This window comes from Trichomycterus rosablanca, chromosome 8 (assembly GCF_030014385.1).
Source record: "Trichomycterus rosablanca isolate fTriRos1 chromosome 8, fTriRos1.hap1, whole genome shotgun sequence".
NCBI lineage: Eukaryota > Metazoa > Chordata > Actinopteri > Siluriformes > Trichomycteridae > Trichomycterus > Trichomycterus rosablanca.
In genome coordinates, this window is record NC_085995.1 from 6,912,486 (window position 1) to 6,931,818 (window position 19,333).

General features: G+C 41.1%; 1 protein-coding gene across 2 annotated transcripts in view; it reads left to right on the forward strand.

Moving 5' to 3' along the window:
* tenm2a (teneurin transmembrane protein 2a) overlaps positions 1-19,333 on the forward strand; it is a 403,035-nt gene that overhangs the window by 88,848 nt on the left and 294,854 nt on the right. For both annotated transcript variants that reach the window (XM_063000418.1, XM_063000419.1), the window contains one exon: positions 10,323-10,598. In XM_063000418.1, coding sequence (XP_062856488.1) covers positions 10,323-10,598 — 276 coding nt within the window. The remainder of the gene's footprint in view (positions 1-10,322; positions 10,599-19,333) is intronic.

Genomic DNA, 19,333 nt, shown 5'->3' on the forward strand with positions numbered 1-19,333 from the left:
TATGCTGTTAAACTCATCCTGTGACAAAGAATATCAACCCCGCCATGTGAAAAAAGTAATAACTATCTATGAGACACTTTTGTCTCCCATTCAAGAAGGCTAATCTGTATGGTAAGAGTAGTTAATAAGTAGACAGATTAGTATACTGAATAAAGTGCTTGGTGAGTGTGTATTCCCTTTATGTAAACCTTATCTAAACATATAAAACAAATAATAAATGGAACAAACTACACATGCATTATGAAGCACTATTCAGCACTAGGGCTGTAGAAGTTACAGAAACCTTTAGCATTAGTCAACTCCTCCTGCTGATACAGATTCCATGTCATGCCATCTGATTGACCAATCAGACCACCTCTCACAGCCTCTTCAAATGTCAAATGCTTCTCTAATGAGCCTGATACAGCATAATGATGGGTAATTTAAACCCTTGGGGCCCAGAATAAACTCAACATAGACCTCAGAGTTGGATTGAGGTAGAGTGTTACCTCAGTGTGGGTTCCAGCATTAGAGAAAGATGCCATTGCAGGCAAACCAATGTGACCCTGACCATGATAAAGCGATGGTAAAACAGACAATGAATGTATGAGTAAATGCCTCTGAATGCTTCTCATTTCAATTACTTCTCAGTTGTTATGTAGACCAGGGTTTTTTTTTTTTTAACTTTTTTTCAGGCAACCCATATTTTGTCCATGATTATTTATGCGACCCAGGCAACACGAACAATGCATCTTACTCTTTCTGTACAATCTGGTTCCACAGTGGTTTACAAGATGTAACAGCTAGTTTACTTGCCACCTCTAAGTTAAATACTTATTTAGACAACCCTACTTTATATGGACAACTCACTTGATAGTTTTATCAGTTAACCCATACAATGGTCAAAAAGTTGTTTAGACAACCCACTGAAAAATCAACTAGTTAATTGTATTAATCGATGTCTTCTTCGGGCGACTTAGTAAATATTCAAGGATTTTTAGACAAATAGTCATCCAAACAACCCAACAAATGGTTAAGACAACCACTAACCATTAAACATTTGGCTAATCATTTGGAAAGCCTACTAACTAGCTTATTTTTTTATTCAGACTATTCATCAACTAGTCAATTACTCAATTAGGCAACATGCTGAATAGGCATCTTGTCATATTTACATTTACATTTTCGGCATTTAGTCTGAGCAGTTGAGTGTTAAGGGCCTTGCTCGAGGGCCCCACAGCAGCAACCTGGCAGTGGTGGGGCTTAAACCAGTGACCTTCTGATTACTAGTCCTGCACCTCAATCGCTAGGCTACAACTGTGGTCCATATGGGGTTATTTAAACAATCTACTTAGAACTTGTTGACTTGTTATTAGGACAACTATCTGATTGGTCGACCAGTAGTTTAGACATCCAGATCCAGCATTTATCATCAAATAGTCGACTTCTTGTACAGACAACCCATCAACTGGTTAGTCAATTGTTAGACAAACCCACTAAAATTTGATAGGATCTTTAGGCATCAAACCCATACAATTTAATAACCAGTAAACTAGTCCTCGAGACAAAAACTTTTACAGGGTACATTGCATGCTTGCTAGTCCTGTCGGTCTCTCTCTTTTTTTTTTTTATTGTATAAGCTATTTATTTCATATGATAGTGTTTGTGCTAGTTCTGATAATTCTCACGTTACTTATGAGCACCCAGCAGTACAACAACACAGCCATGTCTGGCAAAATACCAGTGCACATCTGGCTCTGACTTAGCAATACAGATGTGACGATCGACGACAGACAAATCCCCACACCGACACACATCCTTACTCAGCTTTGTGGTAATTGTAGCACCTAATGCTTTGTGTCTTTCTCAGTTTATCCTAATAATCTTCTTCTTTCTCCACCTCTAAACTGTTTCATATTTATGTTTGTGCAAAATGCTGGGATCAGCATCCTACATACTCTCTCACACCCTCTTTCCACATCCTCACTCCTCCTCTCCACTTCCAAATGCAATGACACGTCTCGAGCTGAGGGAGACTTTTCCTCTCATCCTCTCCTGTGAGTCCTTACAGCTGTTTTCTCAATTACAGAGAGGGTTCAGTGTCACTCTTTTCATTTGGAATCATCAGCCACTTCTTGTACTTAGCTTTATGGCTCTTCTAGGTTCCCCAGAGTGGCAAGCATTGTTTTTGTTGAACTGTCATCACCAGCATCAGCCATGGTCTTGTTCCTTCTGACTGAAATTGGGTTACCAGTCACCATGTTACATCAGCTTGCCTGCCAGCAGGACACTGTAAAAAGAATGTAAAAGTACAAACATAGAACAAGAAAATGTTACTCAGGTAATGGTTTTTGGTGCAAGTACAGATTTTTTATTGAAAGATCCAAAATCAAATTCAAAAACAGGTCAAACGTAAAAAACAATGCATCTGTCTGGCTACTATGGACATGTAAAATGTAAAAACAGTGCACTTAGATGGATGGATCTGTGCACATAGATGATCTGGAGCACCTAGCGCCTTAGCTGTCTAAGAGATTCCAACATAGGCAGGTGAAAAGACAGGTGAGGTGAATGTCAGAGGTGGCACTTGATTGTTTAAGTCCTCTTTGGTCGGAGGCAAGATTTCACTGGGGTAAAATGAAGACGGCTTGATTGGGAGCAAATAGAAAAGAAAAGAAGAAATTTTCCAGCTTCTGTTTTATGCTGTAAGCATCATAAGTGCCAGTATAATCAGGGTTGCCAGATATGAGTTACATAAGCTTTAGGGTTGCAAAAGACAACCCAATAAATAAGTTTCCAAAAATAGTTTTCAAATGCTTTCATTTTATCACATTAATAAATACAAAACATGAAAATTAACAGATCAATTCATTGTAATCAATATTGTAAAGATTTTATTTTATTTTAGTAAACAAATCATAACACTAACAAAAACATAACTGCATGTACCAAAAGACACAGGCATGTTTAATGTTTAAATTAAACAGAATCTGTAATGAGCCTCACTATCAGTGTATTTCTTTTTTCTGCACTGTCGTGTTTGTGCTCTTTCCTCATTAGTAATTCATAAACACCCAGCATATGGACTATAAAATTGTTACATCCACTGCCAAGACCTTACTTGCCGAACAAATGTACATAAGAGAGAACAAGATAGATAACCTAAAATAAGTTACTAGAACATTATTTTAAGGCTGTGCTGTTATGATCAGAGTTACCAGATCTACAAACAGCTCGAAACAGCAGCTCTTCAGACAGGCACATTTGAGACCAGGTCTAATAACTGTTAGAAACTAATATATGCAAATCACCCCAAAATTTAATATGGAAAAGAAAACCAACTCTAGCTATTTAAAAAAAAATCACTGGATAATTTGGGAGCAGGCAAATGCTCCCAGCAACACAGCTGTGAATTAAGAAAAAGAAGAAGAAGCAACTGTAATCTGTAAAACAAATGCCATTAGGAACTGAGTACAGTCTGTTTGCCAAAGTCAGGGAAAAAACTAAACTATAAGCTTAAGCTAAAAATAAATTTGTGTGGATGATTACGTGGAATCCAAAAAGCACCAAAGTTCAGGCATGCTGTAATACAAGGTGATGTTACATTGACATTGACTTTAAGGGTGTCAGAGAAGATCCAGCTGCTTCTATTTCATTGTGATTCTTTCAGTCACCCAAAAAGTTACAGAAGTAATTAAAAGAACGTGTATTTAAAATCTGCTACTGTTTTTGTTTGTTTGTTCGTTTATTAGGATTTTGGTTATATTCATGACAGGAATGAAAGTTACTCATTACACAAGGTTCATCAGTTCACAAGGTTATATCAAATACAGTCCTGGACAATTTAGTATCTCCAGTTCACCTCACTTGCACGTCTTTGGACTGTGAGAGGAAACCGGAGCTCCTGGAGGAAACCCACGCAGACACGGTGAGAACATGCAAACTCCACACAGAAAGGACCCGGACCGCCCCACCTGGGGATCGCACCCAGGGACTTCTTGCCTGCTACTGTGTACTGAGTCCCACGTGTTAATCTGTGCAGGACGGATCCCAACCCCGGTTTTATAAATTCACTGAAGTGAGTTTTTTCTTAAAGCAAGTTCAGTCATCTGATTCCCCAGCGTAATGTGTATACATATGAAGAACACATACAGATTACATAATATCCAGGCACCGCGACTGTGTCTTCTTTTTTCCTTTTCTTTTTTTTTTTAGCTGGAGCAGAGGAGAGTGGAGTAAGATTGATTTAAAACTGTTGCTTTCAAGAGGATACCAGAGATTTCTTCTCTTAAAAGGGAAACCAGAATTTAACTCATTTATATTTTATGAAAGCAGTCTCCGAGGAATTTTGCAGAAAGATTGCCTGTGGCAAAGTTACAGCTAAAGTAAAACCCTGTGTCACTTTGTTATGGTTATTTTTAATGCAGCATCTCAAAGCTACATTTTGAAATTCTAGCTTTACTTCCCTCAGAAGTGCAATATTCAGAATTAAAAATAAAATGTAAAAAAAAGGAATAGCATACAGTATTGGTGTGGAGCTCAGGCACAGTTTTATTCTTTAAAAGATCATTTTACATTTCTTTGTAAAAGAAAATTACATTGTAAGAAAAACATCTATGGTCACTCTGGTCTTGGCCTTCTGTGCACCTTATTTGCTGAAATGTTTCACTCCAGTGACTAGCTCTATTGGGGCCACCTTTTCTTCCTGGGAAGCGCTGGTCTTTCTTCAGTGTATTCCAGACAAACACACCTGATTGTATTTTATTGCAAAGTTTTACTTTTACTTTCATTTGAAATTGCAAATTAGAAGTTTCTGGTACCAGTCTGTGGGCCTTTTGGTACAATAACAACAGGGAAGAAACAACTTTTTGGACAACCAAATAAATATTGCATCAGATGACCACACTGACTATAAATCCAAATCCAGAATCTAGTAAACAACTGTGAATTCAAACTAGTCCAACAGATAGTGACACTGTGACTCTTACATATTGCAAAATTGAAAAGACACACTTCCGCAGTGACCCTCAATACTGCATGTGATATTGGTGAACATAATTGGTGGAGTTACAAGTGATCAACTGAACAACTGAAGTGGTGGAAGAAGGTTTTCCCCCTTCAAAGCAGTTTTAAGTGCTTCAGTCTACATCATACAAGAATGTGTAAACATAATCTGTTTATGTTCCTATTTACACTCACTGGTCACTTTAATACCAACTACACATACAGTTTTACTAAACCCCATGTAACAGGGGTGATGATAATAAAGGCCTGAGACTCATGACCAGGCTGATTCTGGGCCAGGTTGCAGGAAACAGACAGAATCTGAAAGAAAAAAATAAAAGAGACTGTGCGCTCGATTCACAGGCCGGCGGCCAGGATTCTTTTTGCGTGGCGTTTGCATGTTCTTCCTTGTTTCGGCATGGGTTTTTTGCCCAAGTCTAAAAACATGCAGTCAGTTAGCTACCAAAAATTGTCCTGTGTGCCCTCTGGTTGACTGGTGACCTGCTAGTTCTACACATAGATGGTAAATACAAGATATTTACCATCTGAAGCAGGATTTGATACCAGACTGGTGAGTGTTACAGGCGAGTGCCCTACAGCCTTCACTACGTGACAGCCTGGTACACTGCAAACAAGAGTGGAAGGAAAGAGTCAACGAGTCAAGCAGTCGTATCCTTCTTTGCAAACTATAGAGACTGTTGTGCTAATTAGAGTAGCAATAATTTGTAGCATTCTCAAAAGAGCCCAACTGGCATCAGCAGCCGTTTAGTGTTCGATGTTTCCAAGCTCTTGGCCTGTGTGTAAGATTGTACGAATTGCATTGCACTCCACATAAATCATCACGTGTTCAGGTGTAACAGTGCGTTGGGTATCAGTGAGCACTGCTGATGATTGACATTGTACATCGTTTCTTGACTCATTGGGGGGGATTGCACTGACAATGCTCTTTTAATTACTAGAAAGGAGAAAGTCGCTGTGCATGCCTTTTCTCTTTTAATTGCTTTTCCCTCCACTTTGCACCAATTGGACCTTGATTGTGTTTATTGATTTTGGTTGATGTGATCCAGTCTGGATTATGTTATAGTGTAGATTTGTTTATGGGATTGGCACTGGATAGAGAACGACTTGTCGGAAATGTAAGCAAGGCATGCTGTATTTGTTGTGTGGGTAATGCATGGCATGCTGGGTGCTGTGGGACTCTTAAGCCTAGCCACATGTTACTCGGGTTTGTACATGGCCCAGAATCTGAACCCAGATCTGTTAGGTTCTGTGGCGTCAGGGGAATGTGCCATCTCTCCCTGACACCACAGGCCTTACAGAGCAGAAACGAGCTGCTCATTTAATTACCTGGGCAGCTCGTTAGGGCGAACGAGCTACAGCTGTGCCTGGTGCCTTCCCTTATTTAAGGGAAAGGTGCAGAGCTGTAGCCGTCGCACCTTCTGCTCATGTTGGCCGATTCTTTTTTCTTTCTTTGAGTTTGTTTGACACTGCGGTGTCCTTTTATGTTTATTGTTTTTTTTATCTTCAGGTTGTGCCGCCGCACTGTGCCGCCGCCGCCGTGCCGCTGCCGCCGGGCCACCGCTAGTGGGCGCCACCACGCCGCCGCCGCCGCCAAGCTGCCGCCATAGTGCCGCAGCTGTCGTGCCGCCGCCGCCGCCTGGTTGCCGCTCTCAGGTCGCCGTCGGGCCGCTGCCGCCGAGCCGTCGAGCCGCCGTGCCGCCGCCACCTAGAGACCCCATGACTGCGCCCAGAGGAACCTGACCCCCTCCCAGCTACCGCTGGTGACAGCGTCACGTTCCGCCCTCTGGAGCGCAGGAGCAAATGGCCACTTCCCAGCCACCCTGGCTGGTGACAGCGCCTTTGCTTTTAACTTTTGAAATCCGCAAGTAAATCACACCCGGTGGATGGCATGGCGCTGACCAGCATTAACTGCTGGTGAGCGCCGTGCCATTTATCTACCGGCGGTGTTATCCCCCCTTCTTCGGCCAACAGCGCGAGGTTTCCCACCTCGCGAACCCGGTCGCTTCGCCTCTTTAGTGCTGGGAGCGGTTTTGCTTTCAGCGTTGCTGTGGCAGCGTGCTTAAGCTCCCAGCCTGGAGGTGAGCGACCAGGGTTCGCGCCTCGCGCTTTCCCTTTTTCCCCTTTATGTTTTTTCCCTTGTTTCTTTCAGTCTGGCGTCACCGGCTGCCTTCGGGATTCCCCGAAGTGTTTTTTGTTACTGTTATTCCTTTATTTTATTGTATATTATGTTTATGATTTTGTAAATAAAACCCTTTTAAGTTAAACCCTCTGCATCCTTGGGTCCTTCCTCCCTGAATCATAACAAGATCTTCTTAGTTAAGCCTCTGCTTACTCCAGCATTTACTGTGTCAGTGACACTAGGGCCATCAGAGGAGTCAATACTCGACTCCACCTCCTCTGCTTTTCTACAAGCTTAATAATGGCCAACATTTTTATCAGGGCAGGTGGAAAGCTTAGTGACTGTAAGCCTGGTACACCTGAAGAATGGTAAAGCTTTTTACAGCTATATATTCTTTAATAATGTTTCTGTAGGTATTTTCAAGCATCACTAAATTCCCTGCCTCAGGGTTGAAAAAGAGTTGTCTCATTATGTGACAGGAAGTGGATTATATTCTTACAGATAATCTGCTGTATTAAATCAAATGAGAAACAGTTGTTATTAGGATGGATAAAGAACCATAAGGAGATTGAGATAGAAAACTCACAATAGAACAGTCACAATATTAAACAGGAACAAAGCAGCATTAGATGGTTTAAAACAGCTTTTTCCATATGTCTGTTAGCCGAAAAAAAGTATCGTGGCAGTAATTTAAATGTATTTACATTTATTAATCCTGGGAACACTGAGCTCAAAGTTGGAACACAATCTGTACAGAGAACCAATACAACACAGCTCACCACCCAATCACTTATTTACACCTGAGGCAATTTAATGTACAGTAATCCCTCCTCGATCGCGGGGGTTGCGTTCCAGAACCCCCTGCGAAAGGTGAAAATCCGCGAAGTAAAAACCACGTGTTTATATGGTTACTTTTATATATTTTAAGCCCTTATAAACCCTCCCACACTCTTATAAACATTTCCCGCACAGTTATACAGCATAAAGCGGAATCTAATGCTTCTCTCCTTCGCTGAGCCAATCAGCACCCAGGATACTTAACCGCATTCTCTGATTGGGTAGCTTCTCAGCCATCCGTCAGTAGCGTCCCGTGTATGAAATCAACTGGGCAAACCAACTGAGGAAGCATGTATCATAAATAAAAAGACTCCTTGTCCGCAGAAATCCGCGAACCAGCGAAAAATCAGCGATTTATATTTAGACATGTTTGCATATAAAATCCGCGATAGAGTGAAGCAGCGAAAGTCGAAGCGCGATATAGCGAGGGATTACTGTATATGTAATACATATATAAGGTGCTCAGCACTACCATTGGGATCCAGAGTGCTATTGGCCGGTCAGGTGTTTACATACAGACATGATTGACTGTATTGGGTTGGGCGCTGGGAGGGTTGGTTTAGTTGACTTTCATTATTTTATAGCTGGCATAGTGGCGTAAGCAGGTAGTCACACAGACCCAGGTGGCTGGGACCCCTGTGTTAAGTCTTTGGTCACTGTTTTTAAAGTGTTTGGAATGATCTTCCTCCACATGGGTTTCCTTTTGAGTCTCTGGTGTTTTTTACCCCCTAAAACATGAAGTTTCAAATTCCCAAGGTGTATGGCTAAATGTGTAATGCCCTAGATGGTTCTCAAAAAGGAATAATTGAGGGATGTATTGACAGTGCTTGGTTATTTTGTCATTATTTAGTTTTTGCATTCAGTTTTATTTAGTATGGGTAGACAGATATTAAAACAGGCCAGTCAGAAGCGGTGTGTGTGTGTGTGTGAGGAAAGAGGGAAAAAAAGAATGTTATTGCTTTATTTAATAAATAATTAAAAGGTGGTCACTTGTAAATGTTTAAAAACACAAATCTCAAAGACTTTGCTTCTTTAATTAAAGATTATGAAAATAGTGTATGTGTTTTAATTGTAAAGCTTTTAGTCTCGTATTTCTGCCTCCTTCTATACGTTAGCTGCTAAGGGCTATATATCAACAGCTTTATAATGTTGCATTCAGTGTGCTTTTACTTTTTATATGCCAAACTAGAAATGTGTAAATAAATTGATGGGATTTCTTGATTGGTGAGATGGTAAACTGTAAATGCAGGTATTAGCCATTTTGATCAATTATGAATATGAATATAACATGAATATGTTTGATCAGACACATTCATTTAATTAATGAATCTAGTAGAGATGTCCTGTTATTTTATACTCCTGTCAGCCAAACAGAAAACAGAATTTCTCTTTTTTATTCCTGATGGTAACCTCATTTATTTCCATATGACACTTGTTGCAGAAATACAGTCGTGTGTAACAGGTAAAAACAAACCCCAGTTGTTGGGAAAAGTCTTCTGGGAATGAAATCTCTCTTGCAAGGAGATGATATGAAGTTGATTTGACATAAGCAGTTAATTTGTCAAGGGAGGCTAAATTTTATTACACTTTATATGACAGTTCTGTTGGTGGTGTATAGATGATATAACCAAATCTCTACCAGTAGACGATGTTTATCTGTATATTGAACATCAGCTTACAAATAGGAATAATAATAATACATCTGTTAAAATATGCAATTCTTATGTTGCTCTTATAAAAGTCTCAAGGTTATCTTAAAGACATTTTTCAAGAGATTTGTCTTCTCTGCCTAGCAAAAGTATTTTCTTTCTCCTTTTTCTTTTAATTTTTTTTTTTTTAATGTCCATTTGCAATTCCTTTACAACCTGACCCACCCAGTGGTAGATTCTTACAGAGAGACCTTGACACATACAGATAAACTGTATTTGTGCTGTGTCTGTTTCACTATTTGTGTCGGTGTATTATCCAGGCAGTAGGAAGAAGTTGGTGATGCTGATTCCACATACAATCTTCCCTCCATCAACGACGGCCGAACTCTAACTCATGTCTGTGTGGTGTTATGCTAGCGTTTTAGACTGCTGCACTACACTAGACCCAAACATTTATGTGGCATATTTTAAAATATACAAAATAATGTTTGATTTTTTTAAACTGCTAATATAAAAATGTCAACAATTAGTCATAAAATGATGAGATGCCTAAGTAGCTTAAGATGAATGGGTTGTGTTTGCCTTTTAGAGTTAGAAAAGTCCAGTACAGCAAGATGTCACCATGTTTCTCTTTATGATCTTAGAGAAAAGCCTATAGGGTACAGAACATTAGATGGTCACCACATTGCCTCTTTTTATGTTGATGTTTCTAGGAAACTTCACCCTGGCAGAGTTAGGAATCTGTGAGCCTACACCTCACCAGAACACCTACTGCCCCAACCTGGGGCTTCTGCAGCATGGCTACTCACTCAACGCTGGCTCTGATGCCGACTCCGATCCCGAAGGTCCCATCTCTCCAGACAGAGCCATGCAACTGTGGAGCACCCGCAACGTCAATTCCCGCCACAGCTCCGGTCAGTCTAGCCGCGAGAACTCGGCCCTGACCCTTACCGATTCGGAAAATGAACACAAGTCAGACGACGAAGCAGGTAGGATTTAGTAAATAAAACGATTAAAGGAGTGAGAGAATGCATGCCTCAAACGACAGACGGAAAGTGTAAGTGCTCAAGGCTTTTAATGGATTTTTTAATGCAGGTGAAAAACTGCATAAAAGTCATTTATAAGGAAAATGTTTGCTTTTATTTGTATTCACTGGGTCGTGGTTTTCAGATACACAATATCTGACTGTGTAGTTCTGAGAGCAAAGAGTTTATTGTAATGACAGCTTAAAGTGAGTTGTTGATGAAGTGATGTGGTTAAAGAAATAGCATGTGACATTTTAATAGAAACTGAACTCAGAGGACGACGAGGGTGTGTAAAGCTGTATTACAACTGCACATTTCAAAACAGAAGTTAGGGCTGGGTGATGTGTAGTACATAAAGACTAAAGAGAAATGTCTGCTGGTGGAAAGTTGACTCTAGTGTTTATGCCATGATGCCCATATACTTTTGGTGCTGAGCTATTTGACAGTTAAACTGAGCATACCATTTTTTAATCTGTTCTTGCAAATGTTCTTGCTTGTGATAGTTATTGCCTTATCTTGCTTTTCTTCCATGCTGATGAGGACTGTTAATTTTTACCTTCACTTATTGCTGAGTTTACGAGCACAGGCCACATCACACCATCACTGTAGTGAATAAATACTGATTATGAGACTATAATGGAGGGGAGGGAAACTGAGTTCAGGGTGGCTCTTTCTTTGTGCTGTGCCCCCTTTTTTATTTATTTATTTTTTTAATTTGATGGAAATAATCCAGCGCGGAGATTCTGAGCTTCAGAGTTCGAATCTCGGCTCTGCTACCGGTCGGCTGGGCACTCTCTAGCAGACACAATTGGCTAATGCCTGCAGCAGACAAAATTGGCTTCCAGTCTACTGGGTGGAAGAGTTATTTGACGCTGTGTAAGGACCTTGGTTGCCCTATAAATAAAGTGGAGGAGCGCAGGGATCGAGGCATGGCTCTCTGTACGAAGGAAGGAAGGGATGGGTGGACATTTGAGGAAGTGAGTGTCAGGTGAATATACACCCTCCTTGGACACCATTGGGGGCCTCAGCAGCGGATTGGCTACTCTAAATTGGGAGAAAAAGGAGGTAAAATAAAAGGATGTAACGTTTTTTGGAGGAAAGTTGATGGGGGTGGGTGTCGGGATTCATCAAGGAGGAAAGAAGGAAATGATGATTAAATATATAGGCAGTCCAGGAGATTCAATAGTGTCATTTTCTCCTAAACTCGAGTTCTTCCCAATTTCATTTGGCAGAAGATTGAAACCAGAGACGTGAAAATCGTATCTGCAACCAAAAATGGAGCTCTTTCTTCTTCATTTGTCGTTCCATCAATTTGTCTTCTTAGTTCTTTGGTTACAGGTTCTTTTTTCCTGTGTTTTCGTTGGCAGTGCTTTCGCATCACATCCTGTAAATCCAAGCTTCCGTGTTAATTCGGCGGCATCATATACCCCTGCCTGATTTGCAGGAGGCGTCAAACGAGGTTAATGAAAAGACAACCCCCCAGTCTAATTAGCACGATTTTCACACAACTGCAGCGGTTCCGTCAGCTGTGAACTCCAGCATCAGAAACTCACTCAATTCATCAAAATCCTCAACAGCTATTGAACACTGGAGAAAAAAACACCCTGGAAGAAGAAGACGCTTTCATGTTACCATCTGATAATTGCTTCTCAGCTAATTGCCAACCTAATCTCCTTTCCACGGTCTGTTAGCATGATCCTCATTTTTGAATCTTTGGACTGTACAAGGACCGGCTGGCCAACACTTTTTTAGCTTTTGGTAGAGAAGGATGTTTAATACAGCGTTCTGAGCTTGCATACGTCGGAGAATATTCACTATAGCTAATTATAGCTATTCCCTAACGTTTTGCAACCTTGTCCAGGGTCTTTTATATGCATTTTACCCCCTTTTCTTCCAATTTAGCATAGCCAATTTACTGCCGAGGACCCCGACGGAGTCCAAGGTGGGTGTATATTTGTTTGGCACACACTTCCTGCGATGTGTGCGCGGTCCACCAATCCCTCTTATTTACCCATACTCTGGTGGATTTGCGTGTGAGGTTGGGTTCGTGTACAGAGAGCCATGCCCCGATCTCTGTACTCTCCCACTTTCTGTACAGATGCCCTGGGCAACCAGGATCCTTACACAGTGTTGATAACCCCACCCCCTTAGTCCGGTCTTTCCTTCCCAGCAGACTGGAAGACAGTTTTGTCAACTGCAGGCATAAGCCAACTGTGCCTGCTAGAGGGCACCCAGCCGACCAGTGTCGAGGGTGTATTTCTACCTTTTGCCTAGTGTCCAGGTGGTTCTGGACCCAACATTGGAACGAATAAATATAAGAGGGTTAACAAAAAAATGGGAATACATTAAATAAAAGTTAAAAAACCTTTCCCCGTCCTTTTTTAAGGATGCCAAGTGCTGTATCTCCTCTTCTCATCTTTATTTTAGTCTGTGCATAGAGATGCAAAAACTCTTTCTCTAACTGTCATCTCCACTATCGTCTCTTTATGGATGTGTCAGAACTGCCAGTCAGTTTGAGTGGTCAGTGTCACTCACTCAGGTCTCGGGATATGAAAGCATGAATGGGGTCGAGTGGAAATTTTCATTCATTTTCTCTCTGTAGCTTCCCTGTTTTTATAAACATTTTTAGTAGCCTGCGGATGGCTTGAAGCCTCATGGGGGTTTAACAAAAATTATCGTTGTGTGTACAGAGGCTAAGCTGTAATGTACATGTGTACAGAGGCTAAGCTGTAATGTACATGTGTACAGAGGCTAAGCTGTAATGTACATGTGTACAGAGGCTAAGCTGTAATGTACATGTGTACAGAGGCTAAGCTGTAATGTACATGTGTACAGAGGCTAAGCTGTAATGTACATGTGTACAGAGGCTAAGCTGTAATGTACATGTGTACAGAGGCTAAGCTGTAATGTACATGTGTACAGAGGCTAAGCTGTATAGTGCACATGTGTACAGAGGCTAAGCTGTATAGTGCACATGTGTGTACAGAGGCCAAGCTGTAATGCACATGTGTACAGAGACGAAGCTGTAATGTACATGTGTACAGAGGCTAAGCTGTATAGTGCACGTGTGTACAGAGGCTAAGATGTATAGTGCACGTGTGTACAGAGGCTAAGATGTATAGTGCACGTGTGTACAGAGGCTAAGATGTATAGTGCACGTGTGTACAGAGGCTAAGATGTATAGTGCACGTGTGTACAGAGGCTAAGATGTATAGTGCACGTGTGTACAGAGGCTAAGATGTATAGTGCACGTGTGTACAGAGGCTAAGATGTATAGTGCACGTGTGTACAGAGGCTAAGATGTATAGTGCATGTGTGTACAGAGGCTAAGCTGTATAGTGCACATGTGTACAGAGGCTAAGCTGTATAGTGCACATGTGTACAGAGGCTAAGCTGTATAGTGCATGTGTGTACAGAGGCTAAGCTGTATAGTGCATGTGTGTACAGAGGCTAAGCTGTATAGTGCGCATGTGTACAGAGGCTAAGCTGTATAGTGCACGTGTGTACAGAGGCTAAGCTGTATAGTGCACGTGTGTACAGAGGCTAAGATGTATAGTGCACATGTGTACAGAGGCTAAGCTGTATAGTGCACATGTGTACAGAGGCTAAGCTGTATAGTGCATGTGTGTACAGAGGCTAAGCTGTATAGTGCATGTGTGTACAGAGGCTAAGCTGTATAGTGCGCATGTGTACAGAGGCTAAGCTGTATAGTGCACGTGTGTACAGAGGCTAAGCTGTATAGTGCACATGTGTACAGAGGCTAAGCTGTATAGTGCACATGTGTACAGAGACGAAGCTGTAATGTACATGTGTACAGAGGCTAAGCTGTATAGTGCACGTGTGTACAGAGGCTAAGATGTATAGTGCACGTGTTTACAGAGGCTAAGCTGTATAGTGCACGTGTGTACAGAGGCTAAGATGTATAGTGCACGTGTGTACAGAGGCTAAGATGTATAGTGCACGTGTGTACAGAGGCTAAGATGTATAGTGCACGTGTGTACAGAGGCTAAGATGTATAGTGCATGTGTGTACAGAGGCTAAGCTGTATAGTGCATGTGTGTACAGAGGCTAAGATGTATAGTGCACATGTGTACAGAGGCTAAGCTGTATAGTGCACATGTGTACAGAGGCTAAGCTGTATAGTGCATGTGTGTACAGAGGCTAAGCTGTATAGTGCATGTGTGTACAGAGGCTAAGCTGTATAGTGCGCATGTGTACAGAGGCTAAGCTGTATAGTGCACGTGTGTACAGAGGCTAAGCTGTATAGTGCACATGTGTACAGAGGCTAAGCTGTATAGTGCACATGTGTACAGAGACGAAGCTGTAATGTACATGTGTACAGAGGCTAAGCTGTATAGTGCACGTGTGTACAGAGGCTAAGATGTATAGTGCACGTGTTTACAGAGGCTAAGCTGTATAGTGCACGTGTGTACAGAGGCTAAGATGTATAGTGCACGTGTGTACAGAGGCTAAGCTGTATAGTGCATGTGTGTACAGAGGCTAAGATGTATAGTGCACGTGTTTACAGAGGCTAAGCTGTATAGTGCACGTGTGTACAGAGGCTAAGATGTATAGTGCACGTGTGTACAGAGGCTAAGCTGTATAGTGCACGTGTGTACAGAGGCTAAGATGTATAGTGCACGTGTTTACAGAGGCTAAGCTGTATAGTGCACGTGTGTACAGAGGCTAAGATGTATAGTGCACGTGTGTACAGAGGCTAAGCTGTATAGTGCACGTGTGTACAGAGGCTAAGATGTATAGTGCACGTGTGTACAGAGGCTAAGCTGTATAGTGCACGTGTGTACAGAGGCTAAGCTGTATAGTGCACGTGTGTACAGAGGCTAAGCTTCTTCTAATTATTAAAGAGTTTTGATAAACACCAGGATGGAGCCAAGTACCTTTGATAGATTTTTATAAAGCAGTTTGAAGCTCTTCTCTAATTTTGTCTGTGAGCATAGCATTATCCTTTACTTAATTGTTTTATTAAAACCTCTCCACTGTTAAATGCACAACTATGCTTTTTTGTTTTTATTCAAGCTCACATACACATTCCTTCTGAAATGAAATCAGGAAGGGCTTCGGATCGATGTTGTTTTTGGCCAAGTCAAAAACCAATGAAATACCGTTTTACTCCTCGCTGAAGATAAGGGAATTTTTTGCTCTTTTCTTTATTGAGAACACTCTTTTGCAATTCGTCTCTGAGCGTATTCCTGCCTCTTGAATCTTTTGATGAGGCGAAAAAGAAGAGAGAGCAACGCAGAGGTTGGTAATGAGGCCTCATGTCTGGGTGATTGTCTAATTAAGCAGCCTGGACGCTGACTCTCCTGGCCCTCTCTCTTGGGCTGCCAACTACTGAGTGATTGATTAAGGCCAACTATTCCTCTCAGTGCAATGAGTCAGCTGTCTTCACCTGGCAGGGGCACGGCCGTACGCGGCTCAGACACCGCTGCTTCCTTTGAGCTTTTTCTCTTTAAAGACCCAACAATATTCCGAGACTCCATGTACAACTTTAATGAGCCTAAAGCCATCAGTTTTACATAGATCGCATTTGACGTGAGTACATGCATCAAAACAGTTGAAGTCTGATTCATCTTTTAAAGCATGCTATGTGCCATCACGTCTGCTGCATTTTGTTTACATCACTGTTTGTGCAGTTGCGTTTTTCCCCTCCAGCTGACCACAGAGAATGAAGAGTTAGCATTACTGCGTTATCCGGCATCGCTTTATTTGAAAAGATGTACTCAAATATGGGAGAAAAAATTATTCCATCATCTTGCAATCCCACATGACTGGCAGTTGGCGGTGTTTGACCAATCAGGGTTGCACATCACGTTCGGTAAACAAAAAGACCCAGGCGCCCCATGCTGAGAGGAAATCGAGGAGGTTTTCCTGCTGGATTATTTGTATTCTTCTGCACTGATCTGTGTCACTAAGCATTTAAGAAGCTTTGTTTGAGGCTGGAAAATGGTGCATAGGATTTTTTTTCATTCTCATCCTATTTACTTTTCATTCTTCTTTTAGAAAAAACGAACCTCAGAGATATTGCTTTATATGCATTTATTTTTTACAGTTCAGCTGGTTCAGTTGTTTGGTGTGTAGTGACATCTGTGTGAGATGCTTCTATACAAAAAATCTTAAAGGTTTTACAAGCAGCGTACTACAATAGTAAACTATTTATAGTTTAAATTTTGGTCCCTGGTAAAAAAGCAGTACACGAATGTTATAAATTACATTAAGTCATTTACCAAGATTCACTGGGAAAACATTAAGATTATCGTAAATCATGCTTTGTGTAATTTTCATTTGCATGGAAGTGGCAGATATATTAAATAAACAAGCTTTAATACAGTCAATTATGTTAAATGCAAATGTGTATTGAGAGACTTTGATAAAATAAGTGAAATCAAATCTGAGACAGTGTACAATTCCCTAAAAGGATTGTTTATACAAACCCCATTTCCAGAAAAGTTGGGATATTACGTAAAACATTATAAAAAGAAGAATCTGTGATTTGTTCATTCTTTTGAATCTTTATTTAACTGACAAAAGTAAAAAAATAAACACCAACTCAGTGATCAGTGGAAACATTGGTGTGTTTTAAATATTAAAGAGAATTAACAAATCAGAGTCTCTTTCACTGCATTTGCATAGTGTTGAAATTGTTAGATATTTAACTTACTAGTGAGCATATTAAGGCATCTAGGATTTCGAACAGCCTCCTTCTCGGGAGCGTGCGTAGGATGACTTAAGATGTTGTCTATGAAGAGAGCTCCCCAGGTTTTCGAACACACCCACTGTCACTGTTTTCCCGTTTCTCACTCTGTGAAGTATTCGTTTAGCATACTGTTGACACATTTGCTCCACATGAACTCTAAACACACACAGGTCATGTCTTCTCTCATTAACACATCTTTATTCCAATGAAAATCAGATTATTAGTGCACTAGCACAGCACTTTAAAAACCCAGGTTGAGTCTCGGAGGTGCCACTGGCCTGATCAGGCACTCTACACACAATGGTCGTGTCTGAGGGAAGGCAAGCTTGATGGGTAATCACTGTTTTGCCCAAACCTACCAGCTGATTGAAGCACTGCCACAACCCAAAGAGAAATATGAAAAGCGTCTGTAGAGTGCCTGACCTGGCTAGTGCACTGCTGAGAAGTCTGTCTGAGGCAAAGATTGCAAGTGTGAAAGGGTGTTTGCTAGGCATAAATTGGAGAGAAAAGGGAATCAAATCAGACAAATTAAATAAACTTTACTTTGCACAATACACTGCACAATTCACAGAGCTTCATGAGTGGATTAATGAATCCTGGTTAATTAAGCGCCTTCCATTGGGAAAAAAAAATCAGTTTATCTTTACGTGATCTTTTTTATGTTCTGTGACGTTCTATTTTCTTCATACCTTTAACTTGAAGATTTTCTACTTAGGGCTTCTCTTGTTTGTTTATTAGGATTTTAACGTCATGTTTTACACTTTGGTTACGTTCATGACAGGACAGGTAGTTACTCATTACATAAGATTCATCAGTTCACACAAGGTTATATCGAACACAGTCATGGACAGTTTAGTATCTCCAATTTACCTCACTTGTTTGTCTTTGGACTGTGGGAGGAAACCGGAGCACCTGAAGGAAACCCACGCGGACACGGGGAGAGCATGCAAACTCTACACAGAAAGGACCTTACTGATACAAACATTATTTGGGGTTTACATGATTTTGTCCACCCCCTGAGTAAATACTTTATGCACAATTGAAAATTATGCCAGCATGTTGTAATGTCTTGTTGATGTCATTTACACATTATTTTCATGCAGTGCTGCAGTGAATGTAGACAGGAGTTTAACAGCCTCACACTCTGAGATATTCACATGGTGAGTCCTGGCAGCACAACGCTGTCAATGCCATGCAGTTATTCAGACCTCAGCAGTAGGGAGTCAAGGCACCGCTTTTCCCTCAGCGTTCTCCTAGTGGTTTACACTTAGCCTCTCCCGTCCTTTGCCTCCTGTTTGTTTTTCTCAGACTTAAAAGGTTGTAGAGGGTAACAAGCCGAAATATGTTTGCAGTTTCACAAAGGTCATATTGACTTTGCCCACTAAAGCCACAAAAACACACAAAGAATAGTTTAAGTGATGTCCTTTTCACATTTATCAAAGGACATCTAATGACTGGTGTAGATGCTGAACCGACCGCTGATATTTAAACCATAGATTACCTCATTGCTTTGCTGTCAAAAAAACAAATGAACTGATACATGGACAGTGTGCTTTAACATTGTTGACCAGACAACGTGTTTTTGGTGTTAAAAGTTGGCAACGTATAAGAAATGTTTAGGGACGCTTTACAAACCACACTGAATTGTTCATTTTAGCAGTGCGTTCTTTATCAGCTATCCAGCTGTATTTGGTGATGAACTATATACACTGATCAGCCATAACATTAAAACCACCTCCTTGTTTCTACACTCACTGTCCATTTTATCAGCTCCACTTACCATATAGAAGCACTTTGTAGTTCTACAATTACTGACTGTTGTCCATCTATTTTGCTACATACTTTCTTGGCCTGCTTTCACCCTGTTCTTCAATGGTCAGGACCACAACAGAGCAGGTATTATTTGGGTGGTGGGTCATTCTCATGACCGCAGTGACACTGACATGGTGGTGGTGTGTTAGTGTGTGTTGTGCTGGTATGAATG